Here is a 17,231-nt window from a genome sequence, read left to right on the forward strand (position 1 = left end):
TTATATTAATGTTATAAACTGGTTGCCGTTGGTAACAAGGTCTGTCTCTGTTTTGCAGGTAAATTTCAACGTTGCCAAGTATTCCTTGTCTCCGGACCTGAAGTACGTTCTGTTCGCCTACGACGTCAAACAGGTAATTTGCATCCAAAATGGGTGGGGCTTAAACCAGAAATGGACGTGGCTATTTGGTCCCTACGTGTGTGACCTCTGAACCCCAGCCTTAAATAAAATTCGTCCTGCTGACGGATTTTCAGGACCGTTGGTTGGTGGTGGTTTAAAATTCCATTTTGTCTAATGAGCGAGCGGGGGAATCACATTCATAATGGGGGGGGCATTGGGGGGGTCGGGGTGGGCTTGAACCATAATTAACTGCTTTCCATCAGAAAGGAGGAGATGTGGAATGAGATATGCAGATGAAGGCGTCGCAGTGAACGAATCAACCAGGAGGATTTGTTGGCGATTAATCGCAGCTCATTTGCATATTTTCAATGAAGGATCAAGTTCAGATTTGAGCACCGTGACCTGAAGTTTATTTTTATCACAAGAGGAAACGTTCCAGAAGTGAAGAAGGTTCTCCTGTTGTGGGTTTAAAATGTGTGAAATGAATGGAATCTCCTCCTAGAAGATGCCACTTGAACAGAAGAGGCTCCATTACAGATGTTTGTAGAAAAGGAACACTGGGAGGTTCCCGTCAGTGTTCTGTTGTCATGGTTTCTGGTGTGTCTCTAGAATAAAAAGAGAAACACTTCTATTAAAATTATCTGCTATCACTTCAGATTCGGGGTCATAAAAATAAATTTAACAAAAAATAAATAAATCAAAAAATGTGTTCTTGTGACAAGAACAGTGGCCCCGCCCCTTTCTCTGGATCCCTCAGCTCATTGGTTCTTCCAAGCCATCTTCAGGTTTCTGATACAATAATTCTGGCCTTGATGTTTTATTTAGTGACAGGAAATTTCACAGACTTAACAAAAACATTGATTTTTTTCTGCTTTGTGTTTTTCGTTTTTTGTCACAGTCAGACAGGAATAAACCCTGAAGATCTCTCTTAGAGTCTATTGAACTTAATTTGTGCTTTTAATAGAGATTCTTACTTTTCTAAAGCCCCCATCACTCTTGTTATTCTACCGTGTAATTATCTCACTGCAGCTGAGAAATCCACTTGTTTGGAGTCAGTTTGGAGTCAAATCAACTGTTTATTTCCTACATTTAGATTTTTTTTTTGCAGTGAATATTCTCAGTTCCTTTGGCACCGAAGCTAAAAACTTGAATGTCTTTATATTTTAGAAAGGAAATGTTTTAGCTGGGAGCGACGCGGCGACAGAAGTGAGTGGGTTTGAAGTCTCACTTATTGTGAGTGACAGCCTGCGTTTCATTGGCTGTCAGACGTAAATAAGCTGCTGTGACTTCCTCCTTTTTTGTTTCTGTTTGTTTCTATCGGTAAAAAGTGAAAGACGCCGTTTCCCTGCAGGCGGTTGGGAAAACGCCGTCTGAGTTAAAAGCCTTGACAATTATTCATTTCATATTCCTGAGAGCAGCAGCCAATCAGAGGTGAGAAACCAGCTGGGTAGCCAGCATCTGGTGTGTTTGAATGTGTTGAACTGGTCAGACTGGTCCTCCTCCTGGGTTGACAGCATCGGCAATTTACAGCACTCTGGAAACGTCAGCAGAGGAAATGTAAAGTTGAGCATCGATCGGATGATGATGATGATGATGATGATGATGATGATGATGATTATTTAAACTCATACCCAGGGCCCAGCAGGTGAACTGGTACCTCTCCAGTACCACTAGGGTACTAGATTTCACTAACCCTAACCCCCATCCCCCTTTCTTCCCTTCTTCTAATCCACAAGCCGCTCTGTTTTTCCCCTCATCCCAACCCTTCTGGGTTACATCAACCCTTTTCCTGTTTAAGTGTAGATGGTGCAGAGGTAATATCCACGCCTTCCAACAGAAGCTTGAGGGTTCAAACCCCAACCGGACAACAGTTCTTTTAAGCATGTTTTTAACCATAATCTACGTCATGTTTGTATTTTCCCACAGACACCACAGAGAAGCTATAGCTCAATGCTTCAAACACAAGCTTTACAGTTGGGGGAGCAGGGTTCAAGTCCCACTCCCTACATACCCCTCCACCACCTGATTATTATTTCTAGTGTGTTTTTGTTGTGGACCAGATCAACCATTATTTTATTCCATTAGTTTATTCAGCTCTTTCCTTCTCCCTTTTCTTTTTACAAAGGTGCTTTTTAAATTCTAACATCCATTTTATCCTATTTCCCTCACGTTTTTCATTTCCATAACCTTTCTTCTCCACCTCCCAATTTAAATTGATTTTAATTGATTTTAATTCTTTTAAATTTCTGACTTGACCATCCGACCGAAATTTTTTTCCAACCAACCATCTGACCAAATAATTTTTTTTTCATACTAAGCAACCAACAGACCATCCAAACAAAAAAAACTTTCCGACCAACCACCCGACCAAAAAAATTTCTTTTAGATGACCAGCCATTTGACCGAAAAAAAATTTCCGACCATCTGATTAAAATATTTTTCCAACCGACCATCCGACATGTAAAATTTTCTGACTGACCATCCAACCGACAAAAAAATTTCCGACCAACCGTCCAACCACAGAAATTTTTTTTAGATGACCAACAATCCAACCGAATAAAACATTTTTTAGACCAACCATATGACCAAAAAAATGTTTTTTCCTACCGACTGAACATTCAAACGAAAAAAAATTTCTGACAGACCTGCGGGTCAATAAATTATTTTTGTTGACTTGTGGGTCATGAAAAATCGTTTTTCTTTGTTGAGCGGCGGGTCATTAAAAAAAATTTTTTTGTTGACAGGCGGGTCTTGTAAAAAAAAAAAATTTTGTTGACCGGCGGGTCAAAAATGTTTTTTATTGGTTGTTGACCGGCGGCTCTTGTGAAATATTAATTTTACTTGACCAGCGGGTCAAGAAATATTCTTTTTGTTGACCGGCAGGTCAGAAAATATTTCTTTTGTGGTGACCAGCAGGTCATGAAAAAACAAAATTTTCTTGACCAGCGGGTCAAGAAATATTTTTTTGTTGACCGGCGGACCATGAAAAAAAATAAATTTGTCGACCGGCGGGTCAAGAAATATTTTTTATGTTGACCTGCTGGTCAGAAAATATTTATTTTTGTCTTGACCGGCGGGCCATGAAAAAAAAAATTTTGTGGACCGGCGGATCAGAAAATATTTTTAGAGTGGTAGGTTAAAAAACTTTTTTGCGTTGACCGGCGGGTCAAGAAATATATGTTGTGTTGATCGGCGGGTCAGAAGATATTTATTTTTGTCTTGACCGGCGGGTCATGAAAAAAAAATTTTTGTTGACCGGCGGGTCATGAAAAAAAAAAGTTGTGGACCGGCGGATCAGAAAATATTTTTTAGAGTGGTATGTTAAAAAAACTCTTTTGTGTTGACCGGCGGGTCAAGAAATATATGTTTTGTTGATCGGCGGGTCAGAAAATATTTATTCTTGTCTTGACCGGCGGGTCATGAAAAAAAAATTTTTGTTGACCGGCGGGTCATGAAAAAAAAATTTTGTTGACCGGCGGGTCATGAAAAAAAAATTTTGTGGACCGGCGGATCAGAAAATATTTTTTAGAGTGGTATGTTAAAAGAACTTTTTTGTGTTGACCGGCGGGTCAAGAAATATATGTTGTGTTGATCGGCGGGTCAGAAAATATTTATTTTTGTCTTGACCGGCGGGCCATGAAAAAAAAAAATTTCTTGACCGGCGGGTCATGAAAAATAAAAATTTGTGGACCGGCGGATCAGAACATATTTTTAGAGTGGTAGGTTAAAAAAACTTTTTTGTGTTGACCGGCGGGTCAAGAAATATATGTTTTGTTGATCGGCGGGTCAGAAAATATTTATTCTTGTCTCTACCGGCGGGTCATGAAAAAAAATTTTTTGTTGACCGGCGGGTCATGAAAAAAAAAATTTTGTGGACCGGCGGATCAGAACATATTTTTAGAGTGGTAGGTTAAAAAAACTTTTTTGTGTTGACCGGCGGATCAAGAAATATATGTTTTGTTAATCGGCGGGTCAGAAAATATTTATTTTTGTCTTGACCGGCGGGTCATGAAAAAAAAAAATTTCTTGACCGGCGGGTCATGAAAAAAAAAAATTTCTTGACCGGCGGGTCATGAAAAAAAAAAATTTCTTGACCGGCGGGTCATGAAAAAAAAAATTTTGTGGACCGGCGGATCAGAAAATATTTTTTAGAGTGGTATGTTAAAAAAACTTTTTTGTGTTGACCGGCGGGTCAAGAAATATGTTTTGTTGATCGGCGGGTCAGAAAATATTAATTTTTGTCTTGACCGGCGGGCCATGAAAAATAAAAATTTCTTGATCGGCGGGTCATGAAAAAGAAAATTTTGTTGACCGGCGGGTCATGAAAAAAAAATTTTTGTGTACCGGCGGATCAGAACATATTTTTAGAGTGGTTGGTAAAAAAAACTTTTTTGTGTTGACCGGCGGGTCAAGAAATATATGTTTTGTTGATCGGCGGGTCAGAAAATATTTATTCTTGTCTTCACCAGCGGGTCATGAAAAAAAAATTTTTGTTGACCGGCGGGTCATGAAAAAAAATTTTGTGGACCGGCGGATCAGAAAATATTTTTTAGAGTGGTATGTTAAAAAAACTTTTTTGTGTTGACCGGCGGGTCAAGAAATATATGTTTTGTAGATCGGTGGGTCAGCAAATATTTATTTTTGTCTTGACCGGCGGGCCATGAAATAAAAAATTTTGTGGACCGGCGGATCAGAAAATATTTTTAGAGTGGTAGGTTAAAAAAACTTTTTTGTGTTGACCGGCGGGTCAAGAAATATATTTTTTTTGACCGGCGGGTCAGAAAACATGTATTTTTGTGTTGACCGGCGGGTCATGAAAAAAATGTTTTTGTTGACCGGCGGGTCAAGAAATATATGTTTTGTTGATCGGCGGGTCAGAAAATATTTATTTTTGTTTTGACCGGCGGGCCATGAAAAAAAAAAATGTCTTGACCGGCGGGTCATGAAAAAGAAAATTTTGTTGACCGGCGGGTCAAGAAAAAAAAAATTTTGTGAACCGGCGGATCAGAACATATTTTTAGAGTGGTAGGTTAAAAAACTTTTTTGTGTTGACCGGCGGGTCAAGAAATATATGTTGTGTTGATCGGCGGGTCAGAAGATATTTATTTTTGTCTTGACCGGCGGGTCATGAAAAAAAAATTTTTGTTGACCGGCGGGTCATGAAAAAAAAAAGTTGTGGACCGGCGGATCAGAAAATATTTTTTAGAGTGGTATGTTAAAAAAACTCTTTTGTGTTGACCGGCGGGTCAAGAAATATATGTTTTGTTGATCGGCGGGTCAGAAAATATTTATTCTTGTCTTGACCGGCGGGTCATGAAAAAAAAATTTTTGTTGACCGGCGGGTCATGAAAAAAAAATTTTGTGGACCGGCGGGTCATGAAAAAAAAATTTTGTGGACCGGCGGATCAGAAAATATTTTTTAGAGTGGTATGTTAAAAAAACTTTTTTGTGTTGACCGGCGGGTCAAGAAATATATGTTGTGTTGATCGGCGGGTCAGAAAATATTTATTTTTGTCTTGACCGGCGAGCCATGAAAAAAAAAAATTTCTTGACCGGCGGGTCATGAAAAAAAAAAATTTGTGGACCGGCGGATCAGAACATATTTTTAGAGTGGTAGGTTAAAAAAACTTTTTTGTGTTGACCGGCGGGTCAAGAAATATATGTTTTGTTGATCGGCGGGTCAGAAAATATTTATTCTTGTCTCTACCGGCGGGTCATGAAAAAAATTTTTTTGTTGACCGGCAGGTCATGAAAAAAAAAATTTTGTGGACCGGCGGATCAGAACATATTTTTAGAGTGGTAGGTTAAAAAAACTTTTTTGTGTTGACCGGCGGATCAAGAAATATATGTTTTGTTAATCGGCGGGTCAGAAAATATTTATTTTTGTCTTGACCGGTGGGTCATGAAAAAAAAAAATTTCTTGACCGGCGGGTCATGAAAAAAAAAAATTTCTTGACCGGCGGGTCATGAAAAAAAAAATTTTGTTGACCGGCGGGTCATGAAAAAAAAAATTTTGTTGACCGGCGGGTCATGAAAAAAAAAATTTTTTGGACCGGCGGATCAGAAAATATTTTTTAGAGTGGTATGTTAAAAAAACTTTTTTGTGTTGACCGGCGGGTCAAGAAATATGTTTTGTTGATCGGCGGGTCAGAAAATATTTATTTTTGTCTTGACCGGCGGGCCATGAAAAATAAAAATTTCTTGATCGGCGGGTCATGAAAAAGAAAATTTTGTTGACCGGCGGGTCATGAAAAAAATTTTTTTGTGTACCGGCGGATCAGAACATATTTTTAGAGTGGTTGGTAAAAAAAACTTTTTTGTGTTGACCGGCGGGTCAAGAAATATATGTTTTGTTGATCGGCGGGTCAGAAAATATTTATTCTTGTCTTCACCGGCGGGTCATGAAAAAAAAATTTTTGTTGACCGGCGGGTCATGAAAAAAAAATTTTGTGGACCGGCGGATCAGAAAATATTTTTTAGAGTGGTATGTTAAAAAAACTTTTTTGTGTTGACCGGCGGGTCAAGAAATATATGTTTTGTTGATCGGCGGGTCAGAAAATATTTATTTTTGTCTTGACCGGCGGGCCATGAAAAAAAAAAATTTCTTGACCGGCAGGTCATGAAAAAGAAAAATTTCTTGACCGGCGGGTCATGAAAAAAAAAATTTTGTTGACCGGCGGGTCATGAAAAAAAAAATTTTGTGGACCGGCGGATCAGAAAATATTTTTTAGAGTGGTATGTTAAAAATACTTTTTTGTGTTGACCGGCGGGTCAAGAAATATGTTTTGTCGATCGGCGGGTCACAAAATATTTATTTTTAGCTTGACCAGCGGGCCATGAAAAAAATAAATTTCTTGACCGGCGGGTCATGAAAAAAAAAAATTTGTGGACCGGCTGATCAGAAAATATTTTTAGAGTGGTAGGTTAAAGAAACTTTTTTGCATTGACCGGCGGGTCAAGAAATATGTTTTGTTGATCGGCGGGTCAGAAAACATGTATGTTTGTCTTGTCCGGCGGGCCATGAAAAAAAAATTTTTGTCGACCGGCGGGTCATGAAAAAAAAAATTTTGTGGACCGGCAGATCAGAAAATATTTTTTAGAGTGGTATGTTAAAAAAACTCTTTTGTGTTGACCGGCGGGTCAAGAAATATATGTTTTGTTGATCGGCGGGTCAGAAAATATTTATTTTTGTTTTGACCGGCGGGCCATGAAAAAAAAAAATGTCTTAACCGGCGGGTCATGAAAAAGAAAATTTTGTTGACCGGCAGGTCATGAAAAAAAAAATTTTGTGGACCGGCGGATCAGAAAATATTTTTTAGAGAGGTATGTTAAAAAAACTTTTTTGTGTTGACTGACGGGTCAAGAAATATATGTTGTGTTGATCGGCGGGTCAGAAAATATTTATTTTTGTCTTGACCGGCGGGTCATGAAAAAAAAATTTTGTGGACCGGCGGATCAGAAAATATTTTTTAGAGTGGTATGTTAAAAAAACTCTTTTGTGTTGACCGGCGGGTCAAGAAATATATGTTTTGTTGATCGGCGGGTCAGAAAATATTTATTCTTGTCTTGACCGGCGGGTCATGAAAAAAAAATTTTTTTTGACCGGCGGGTCATGAAAAAAAAATTTTGTGGACCGGCGGATCAGAAAATATTTTTTAGAGTGGTATGTTAAAAAAACTTTTTTGTGTTGACCGGCGGGTCAAGAAATATGTTTTGTTGATCGGCGGGTCAGAAAACATGTATTCTTGTCTTGACCGGCAGGCCATGAAAAAAAAAAATTTCTTGACCGGCGGGTCATGAAAAAAAAAATTCTGTTGACCAGCGGGTCATGAAATATTTTTAGAGTGGTAGGTTAAAGAAACTTTTTTGTGTTGACCGGCGGGTCAAGAAATATATATTTTTTTGACCGGCGGGTCAGAAAACATGTATTTTTGTGTTGACCGGCGGGTCATGAAAAAAAAATAATTTGTGGACCAACGAGTCACAAAATATTTTTAGAGTGGTATGTTAAAAAAACTTTTTTGTGTTGACCGGCGGGTTAAGAAATATATGTTTTGTTGATCGGCGGGCCAGAAAATATTTATTTTTGTCTTGACCGGCGGGCCATGAAAAAAAAAAATTTCTTGACCGGCGGGTCATGAAATAAAAAATTTTGTGGACCGGCGGATCAGAAAATATTTTTAGAGTGGTAGGTTAAAAAAACTTTTTTGTGTTGACCGGCGGGTCAAGGAATATATTTATTTTGACCGGCGGGTCAGAAAACATGTATTTTTGTGTTGACCGGCGGGTCATGAAAAAAATTTTTTTGTTGACCGGCGGGTCAAGAAATATATGTTTTGTTGATCGGCGGGTCAGAAAATATTTATTTTTGTTTTGACCGGCGGGCCATGAAAAAAAAAAATGTCTTGACCGGCGGGTCATGAAAAAAAAATTTTGTGGACCGGCGGGTCATGAAAAAAAAATTTTGTGGACCGGCGGATCAGAAAATATTTTTTAGAGTGGTATGTTAAAAAAACTTTTTTGTCTTGACCGGCGGGTCAAGAAATATATGTTGTGTTGATCGGCGGGTCAGAAAATATTTATTTTTGTCTTGACCGGCGGGCCATGAAAAATAAAATTTCTTGACCGGCGGGTCATGAAAAAAAAAAATTTGTGGACCGGCGGATCAGAACATATTTTTAGAGTGGTATGTTAAAAAAACTTTTTTGTGTTGACCGGCGGGTCAAGAAATATGTTTTGTTGATCGGCGGGTCAGAAAATATTTATTTTTGTCTTGACCGGCGGGCCATGAAAAATAAAAATTTCTTGATCGGCGGGTCATGAAAAAGAAAATTTTGTTGACCGGCGGGTCATGAAAAAATTTTTTTTGTGTACCGGCGGATCAGAACATATTTTTAGAGTGGTAGGTTAAAGAAACTTTTTTGTGTTGACCGGCGGGTCAAGAAATATATATTTTTTTGACCGGCGGGTCAGAAAACATGTATTTTTGTGTTGACCGGCGGGTCATGAAAAAAAAATAATTTGTGGACCAACGAGTCACAAAATATTTTTAGAGTGGTAGGTTAAAAAAACTTTTTTGTGTTGACCGGCGGGTCAAGAAATATATGTTTTGTTGATCGGCGGGTCAGAAAATATTTATTCTTGTCTCTACCGGCGGGTCATGAAAAAAAAATTTTTGTTGACCGGCGGGTCATGAAAAAAAAAATTTTGTGGACCGGCGGATCAGAACATATTTTTAGAGTGGTAGGTTAAAAAAACTTTTTTGTGTTGACCGGCGGATCAAGAAATATATGTTTTGTTAATCGGCGGGTCAGAAAATATTTATTTTTGTCTTGACCGGTGGGTCATGAAAAAAAAAAATTTCTTGACCGGCGGGTCATGAAAAAAAAAAATTTCTTGACCGGCGGGTCATGAAAAAAAAAATTTTGTTGACCGGCGGGTCATGAAAAAAAAAATTTTGTTGACCGGCGGGTCATGAAAAAAAAAATTTTGTGGACCGGCGGATCAGAAAATATTTTTTAGAGTGGTATGTTAAAAAAACTTTTTTGTGTTGACCGGCGGGTCAAGAAATATGTTTTGTTGATCGGCGGGTCAGAAAATATTTATTTTTGTCTTGACCGGCGGGCCATGAAAAATAAAAATTTCTTGATCGGCGGGTCATGAAAAAGAAAATTTTGTTGACCGGCGGGTCATGAAAAAAAATTTTTTGTGTACCGGCGGATCAGAACATATTTTTAGAGTGGTTGGTAAAAAAAACTTTTTTGTGTTGACCGGCTGGTCAAGAAATATATGTTTTGTTGATCGGCGGGTCAGAAAATATTTATTCTTGTCTTCACCGGCGGGTCATGAAAAAAAAATTTTTGTTGACCGGCGGGTCATGAAAAAAAAATTTTGTGGACCGGCGGATCAGAAAATATTTTTTAGAGTGGTATGTTAAAAAAACTTTTTTGTGTTGACCGGCGGGTCAAGAAATATATGTTTTGTTGATCGGCGGGTCAGAAAATATTTATTTTTGTCTTGACCGGCGGGCCATGAAAAAAAAAAATTTCTTGACCGGCAGGTCATGAAAAAGAAAAATTTCTTGACCGGCGGGTCATGAAAAAAAAAATTTTGTTGACCGGCGGGTCATGAAAAAAAAAATTTTGTGGACCGGCGGATCAGAAAATATTTTTTAGAGTGGTATGTTAAAAATACTTTTTTGTGTTGACCGGCGGGTCAAGAAATATGTTTTGTCGATCGGCGGGTCACAAAATATTTATTTTTGTTTTGACCGGCGGGCCATGAAAAAAAAAAATGTCTTAACCGGCGGGTCATGAAAAAGAAAATTTTGTTGACCGGCAGGTCATGAAAAAAAAAATTTTGTGGACCGGCGGATCAGAAAATATTTTTTAGAGAGGTATGTTAAAAAAACTTTTTTGTGTTGACTGACGGGTCAAGAAATATATGTTGTGTTGATCGGCGGGTCAGAAAATATTTATTTTTGTCTTGACCGGCGGGTCATGAAAAAAAAATTTTGTGGACCGGCGGATCAGAAAATATTTTTTAGAGTGGTATGTTAAAAAAACTCTTTTGTGTTGACCGGCGGGTCAAGAAATATATGTTTTGTTGATCGGCGGGTCAGAAAATATTTATTCTTGTCTTGACCGGCGGGTCATGAAAAAAAAATTTTTTTTGACCGGCGGGTCATGAAAAAAAAATTTTGTGGACCGGCGGATCAGAAAATATTTTTTAGAGTGGTATGTTAAAAAAACTTTTTTGTGTTGACCGGCGGGTCAAGAAATATGTTTTGTTGATCGGCGGGTCAGAAAACATGTATTCTTGTCTTGACCGGCAGGCCATGAAAAAAAAAAATTTCTTGACCGGCGGGTCATGAAAAAAAAAATTCTGTTGACCAGCGGGTCATGAAATATTTTTAGAGTGGTAGGTTAAAGAAACTTTTTTGTGTTGACCGGCGGGTCAAGAAATATATATTTTTTTGACCGGCGGGTCAGAAAACATGTATTTTTGTGTTGACCGGCGGGTCATGAAAAAAAAATAATTTGTGGACCAACGAGTCACAAAATATTTTTAGAGTGGTATGTTAAAAAAACTTTTTTGTGTTGACCGGCGGGTTAAGAAATATATGTTTTGTTGATCGGCGGGCCAGAAAATATTTATTTTTGTCTTGACCGGCGGGCCATGAAAAAAAAAAATTTCTTGACCGGCGGGTCATGAAATAAAAAATTTTGTGGACCGGCGGATCAGAAAATATTTTTAGAGTGGTAGGTTAAAAAAACTTTTTTGTGTTGACCGGCGGGTCAAGGAATATATTTATTTTGACCGGCGGGTCAGAAAACATGTATTTTTGTGTTGACCGGCGGGTCATGAAAAAAATTTTTTTGTTGACCGGCGGGTCAAGAAATATATGTTTTGTTGATCGGCGGGTCAGAAAATATTTATTTTTGTTTTGACCGGCGGGCCATGAAAAAAAAAAATGTCTTGACCGGCGGGTCATGAAAAAAAAATTTTGTGGACCGGCGGGTCATGAAAAAAAAATTTTGTGGACCGGCGGATCAGAAAATATTTTTTAGAGTGGTATGTTAAAAAAACTTTTTTGTCTTGACCGGCGGGTCAAGAAATATATGTTGTGTTGATCGGCGGGTCAGAAAATATTTATTTTTGTCTTGACCGGCGGGCCATGAAAAATAAAATTTCTTGACCGGCGGGTCATGAAAAAAAAAAATTTGTGGACCGGCGGATCAGAACATATTTTTAGAGTGGTATGTTAAAAAAACTTTTTTGTGTTGACCGGCGGGTCAAGAAATATGTTTTGTTGATCGGCGGGTCAGAAAATATTTATTTTTGTCTTGACCGGCGGGCCATGAAAAATAAAAATTTCTTGATCGGCGGGTCATGAAAAAGAAAATTTTGTTGACCGGCGGGTCATGAAAAAATTTTTTTTGTGTACCGGCGGATCAGAACATATTTTTAGAGTGGTAGGTTAAAGAAACTTTTTTGTGTTGACCGGCGGGTCAAGAAATATATATTTTTTTGACCGGCGGGTCAGAAAACATGTATTTTTGTGTTGACCGGCGGGTCATGAAAAAAAAATAATTTGTGGACCAACGAGTCACAAAATATTTTTAGAGTGGTATGTTAAAAAAACTTTTTTGTGTTGACCGGCGGGTTAAGAAATGTATGTTTTGTTGATCGGCGGGCCAGAAAATATTTATTTTTGTCTTGACCGGCGGGCCATGAAAAAAAAAAATTTCTTGACCGGCGGGTCATGAAATAAAAAATTTTGTGGACCGGCGGATCAGAAAATATTTTTAGAGTGGTAGGTTAAAAAAACTTTTTTGTGTTGACCGGCGGGTCAAGGAATATATTTATTTTGACCGGCGGGTCAGAAAACATGTATTTTTGTGTTGACCGGCGGGTCATGAAAAAATTTTTTTTGTTGACCGGCGGGTCAAGAAATATATGTTTTGTTGATCGGCGGGTCAGAAAATATTTATTTTTGTTTTGACCGGCGGGCCATGAAAAAAAAAAATGTCTTGACCGGCGGGTCATGAAAAAAAAATTTTGTGGACCGGCGGGTCATGAAAAAAAAATTTTGTGGACCGGCGGATCAGAAAATATTTTTTAGAGTGGTATGTTAAAAAAACTTTTTTGTCTTGACCGGCGGGTCAAGAAATATATGTTGTGTTGATCGGCGGGTCAGAAAATATTTATTTTTGTCTTGACCGGCGGGCCATGAAAAAAAAAATTTCTTGACCGGCGGGTCATGAAAAAAAAAAATTTGTGGACCGGCGGATCAGAACATATTTTTAGAGTGGTATGTTAAAAAAACTTTTTTGTGTTGACCGGCGGATCAAGAAATATATGTTTTGTTAATCGGCGGGTCAGAAAATATTTATTTTTGTCTTGACCGGTGGGTCATGAAAAAAAAAAATTTCTTGACCGGCGGGTCATGAAAAAAAAAAATTTCTTGACCGGCGGGTCATGAAAAAAAAAATTTTGTTGACCGGCGGGTCATGAAAAAAAAAATTTTGTTGACCGGCGGGTCATGAAAAAAAAAATTTTGTGGACCGGCGGATCAGAAAATATTTTTAGAGTGGTATGTTAAAAAAACTCTTTTGTGTTGACCGGCGGGTCAAGAAATATATGTTTTGTTGATCGGCGGGTCAGAAAATATTTATACTTGTCTTGACCGGCGGGTCATGAAAAAAAAATTTTTTTTGACCGGCGGGTCATGAAAAAAAAATTTTGTGGACCGGCGGATCAGAAAATATTTTTTAGAGTGGTATGTTAAAAAAACTTTTTTGTGTTGACCGGCGGGTCAAGAAATATGTTTTGTTGATCGGCGGGTCAGAAAACATGTATTCTTGTCTTGACCGGCAGGCCATGAAAAAAAAACATTTCTTGACCGGCGGGTCATGAAAAAAAAAAATTTGTGGACCGGCGGATCAGAAAATATTTTTAGAGTGGTAGGTTAAAGAAACTTTTTTGCATTGACCGGCGGGTCAAGAAATATGTTTTGTTGATCGGCGGGTCAGAAAACATGTATGTTTGTCTTGTCCGGCGGGCCATGAAAAAAAATTTTTTCTTGACCGGCGGGTCATGAAAAAAAAAATTTTGTGGACCGGCAGATCAGAAAATATTTTTTAGAGTGGTATGTTAAAAAAACTCTTTTGTGTTGACCGGCGGGTCAAGAAATATATGTTTTGTTGATCGGCGGGTCAGAAAATATTTATTTTTGTTTTGACCGGCGGGCTATGAAAAAAAAAAATGTCTTAACCGGCGGGTCATGAAAAAGAAAATTTTGTTGACCGGCGGGTCATGAAAAAAGAAAATTTGTGGACCGGCGAGTCACAAAATATTTTTAGAGTGGTATGTTAAAAAAACTTTTTTGTGTTGACCGGCGGGTCAAGTAATAAATGTTTTGTTGATCGGCGGGTCAGAAAATATTTATTTTTGTCTTGACCTGCGGGCCATGAAAAAAAAAAATTTCTTGACCGGCGGGTCATGAAAAAAAAAAATTTCTGGACCGGCGGGTCATGAGAAAAAAAATTTTGTTGACCGGCAGGTCATGAAAAAAAAAATTTTGTGGACCGGCGGATCAGAAAATATTTTTTAGAGTGGTATGTTAAAAAAACTTTTTTGTGTTGACCGGCGGGTCAAGAAATATGTTTTGTTGATCGGCGGGTCAGAAAACATGTATTCTTGTCTTGACCGGCAGGCCATGAAAGAAAAAAATTTCTTGACCGGCGGGTCATGAAAAAAAAAATTCTATTGACCAGCGGGTCATGAAATATTTTTAGAGTGGTATGTTAAAAAAACTTTTTTGTGTTGACCGGCGGGTCAAGAAATAAATGTTTTGTTGATCGGCGGGTCAGAAAACATGTATTTTTGTCTTGACCTGCGGGCCATGAAAAAAAAAAATTTCTTGACCGGCGGGTCATGAAAAAAAAAAATTTGTGGACCGGCGCATCAGAACATATTTTTAGAGTGGTAGGTCAAAAAAACTCTTTTGTGTTGACCGGCGGGTCAAGAAATATATGTTTTGTTGATCGGCGGGTCAGAAAATATTTATTCTTGTCTTGACCGGCGGGTCATGAAAAAAAAATTTTGTGGACCGGCGGATCAGAAAATATTTTTTAGAGTGGTATGTTAAAAAAACTTTTTTGTGTTGACCGGCGGGTCAAGAAATATGTTTTGTTGATCGGCGGGTCAGAAAATATGTATTCTTGTCTTGACCGGCGGGCCATGAAAAAAAATAATTTCTTGACCGGCGGGTCATGAACAAAAAAAATTTGTGGACCGACGGATCAGAACATATTTTTAGAGTGGTAGGTCAAAAAAACTCTTTTGTGTTGACCGGCGGGTCAACAAATATATGTTTTGTTGATCGGCGGGTCAGAAAATATTTATTCTTGTCTTGACCGGCGGGTCATGAAAAAAAAATTTTTGTTGACCGGCGGGTCATGAAAAAAAAATTTTGTGGACCGGCGGATCAGAAAATATTTTTTAGAGTGGTATGTTAAAAAAACTTTTTTGTGTTGACCGGCGGGTCAAGAAATATGTTTTGTTGATCGGCTGGTCAGAAAACATGTATTTTTGTCTTGACCGGCGGGCCATGAAAAAAAAATATTTCTTGACCGGCGGGTCATGAAAAAAAAAATTTTGTGGACCGTCAGATCAGAAAATATTTTTAGAGTGGTAGGTTAAAGAAACTTTTTTGTGTTGACCAGCGGGTCAAGCAATATTTTTTTTTTTGACCGGCGGGTCAGAAAACATGTATTTTTGTCTTGACCGGCGGGCCATGAAAAAAAAAATTTTGTGGACCCGAAGATCAGAAAATATTTTTTAGAGTGGTAGGTTAAAAAAACTTTTTTGTGTTGACCGGCGGGTCAAGAAATATATGTTTTGTTGATCGGCGGGTCAGAAAATATTTATTTTTGTCTTGACCGGCGGGCCATGAAAAAAAAAAATTTCTTGACCGGCGGGTCATGAAAAAGAAAATTTTGTTGACCGGCGGGTCATGAAAAAAAAAAATTTGTGGACCGGCGAGTCACAAAATATTTTTAGAGTGGTATGTTAAAAAAACTTTTTTGTGTTGACCGGCGGGTCAAGAAATAAATGTTTTGTTGATCGGCGGGCCAGAAAATATTTATTTTTGTCTTGACCGGCGGGCCATGAAAAAAAAGAAATTTCTTGACCGGCGGGTAATGAAAAAAAAAAATTTCTTGACCGGCGGGTCATGAAAAAAAAAATTTTTTGGACCCGCAGATCAGAAAATATTTTTTAGAGTGTTATGTTAAAAAAACTCTTTTGTGTTGACCGGCGGGTCAAGAAATATATGTTTTGTTGATCGGCGGGTCAGAAAAATATTTATTTTTGTCTTGACCGGCGGACCATGAAAAAAAAAAATTTCTTGACCGGCGGGTCATGAAAAAAAAAAATTTGTGGACCGGCAGATCAGAAAATATTTTTTAGAGTGGTATGTTAAAAAAACTCTTTTGTGTTGACCGGCGGGTCAAGAAATATATGTTTTGTTGATCGGCGATTCAGAAAATATTCATTTTTGTTTTGACCGGCGGGCCATGAAAAAAAAAAATGTCTTGACCGGCGGGTCATGAAAAAGAAAATTCTCTTGACCGGCGGGTCATGAAAAAAAAAATTTGTGGACCGGCGAGTCACAAAATATTTTTAGAGTGGTATGTTAAAAAAACTTTTTTGTGTTGACCAGCGGGTCAAGAAATAAATGTTTTGTTGATCGGCGGGTCAGAAAATATTCATTTTTGTCTTGACCTGCGGGCCATGAAAAAAAAAAATTTCTTGACCGGCGGGTCATGAAAAAAAAAAATTTCTTGACCGGCGGGTCATGAAATAAAAAATTTTGTCGACCGGCGGGTCATGAAAAAAAAAATTTTTTGGACCCGCAGATCAGAAAATATTTTTTAGAGTGTTATGTTAAAAAAACTCCTTTGTGTTGACCGGCGGGTCAAGAAATATATGTTTATGTTGATCGGCGGGTCAGAAAATATTTATTTTTGTCTTGACCGGCGGGCCATGAAAAAAAAAAATTTCTTGACCGGCGGGTCATGAAAAAAAAAAATTTGTGGACCGGCGGATCAGAAAATATTTTTAGAGTGGTAGGTTAAAGAAACTTTTTTGCGTTGACCGGCGGGTCAAGAAATATGTTTTGTTGATCGGCGGGTCAGAAAACATGTATGTTTGTCTTGTCCGGCGGGCCATGAAAAAAAAATTTTTGTGGACCGGCAGATAAGAAAATATTTTTTAGAGTGGTATGTTAAAAAAACTCTTTTGTGTTGACCGGCGGGTCAAGAAATATATGTTTTGTTGATCGGCGGGTCAGAAAATATTTATTTTTGTTTTGACCGGCGGGCCATGAAAAAAAAAAATGTCTTGACCGGCGGGTCATGAAAAAGAAAATTTTGTTGACCGGCGGGTCATGAAAAAAAAAAATTTGTGGACCGGCAGATCAGAACATATTTTTAGAGTGGTAGGTCAAAAAAACTCTTTTGTGTTGACCGGCGGGTCAAGAAATATATGTTTTGTTGATCGGCGGATCAGAAAATATTTATTCTTGTCTTGACCGGCGGGTCATG

The 17,231-nt window shown here is 38.1% G+C and overlaps 1 protein-coding gene across 1 annotated transcript in view; it reads left to right on the forward strand.

The window, feature by feature from the left end:
* Window positions 1-17,231, forward strand: part of LOC137605167 (inactive dipeptidyl peptidase 10-like) — a 52,888-nt gene that overhangs the window by 15,919 nt on the left and 19,738 nt on the right. The window contains exon 5 of the mRNA XM_068329630.1: window positions 59-133. Within this exon, the coding sequence (XP_068185731.1) occupies window positions 59-133 (75 nt within the window). The remainder of the gene's footprint in view (window positions 1-58; window positions 134-17,231) is intronic.

This window comes from Antennarius striatus, chromosome 12 (genome assembly GCF_040054535.1).
Source record: "Antennarius striatus isolate MH-2024 chromosome 12, ASM4005453v1, whole genome shotgun sequence".
NCBI lineage: Eukaryota > Metazoa > Chordata > Actinopteri > Lophiiformes > Antennariidae > Antennarius > Antennarius striatus.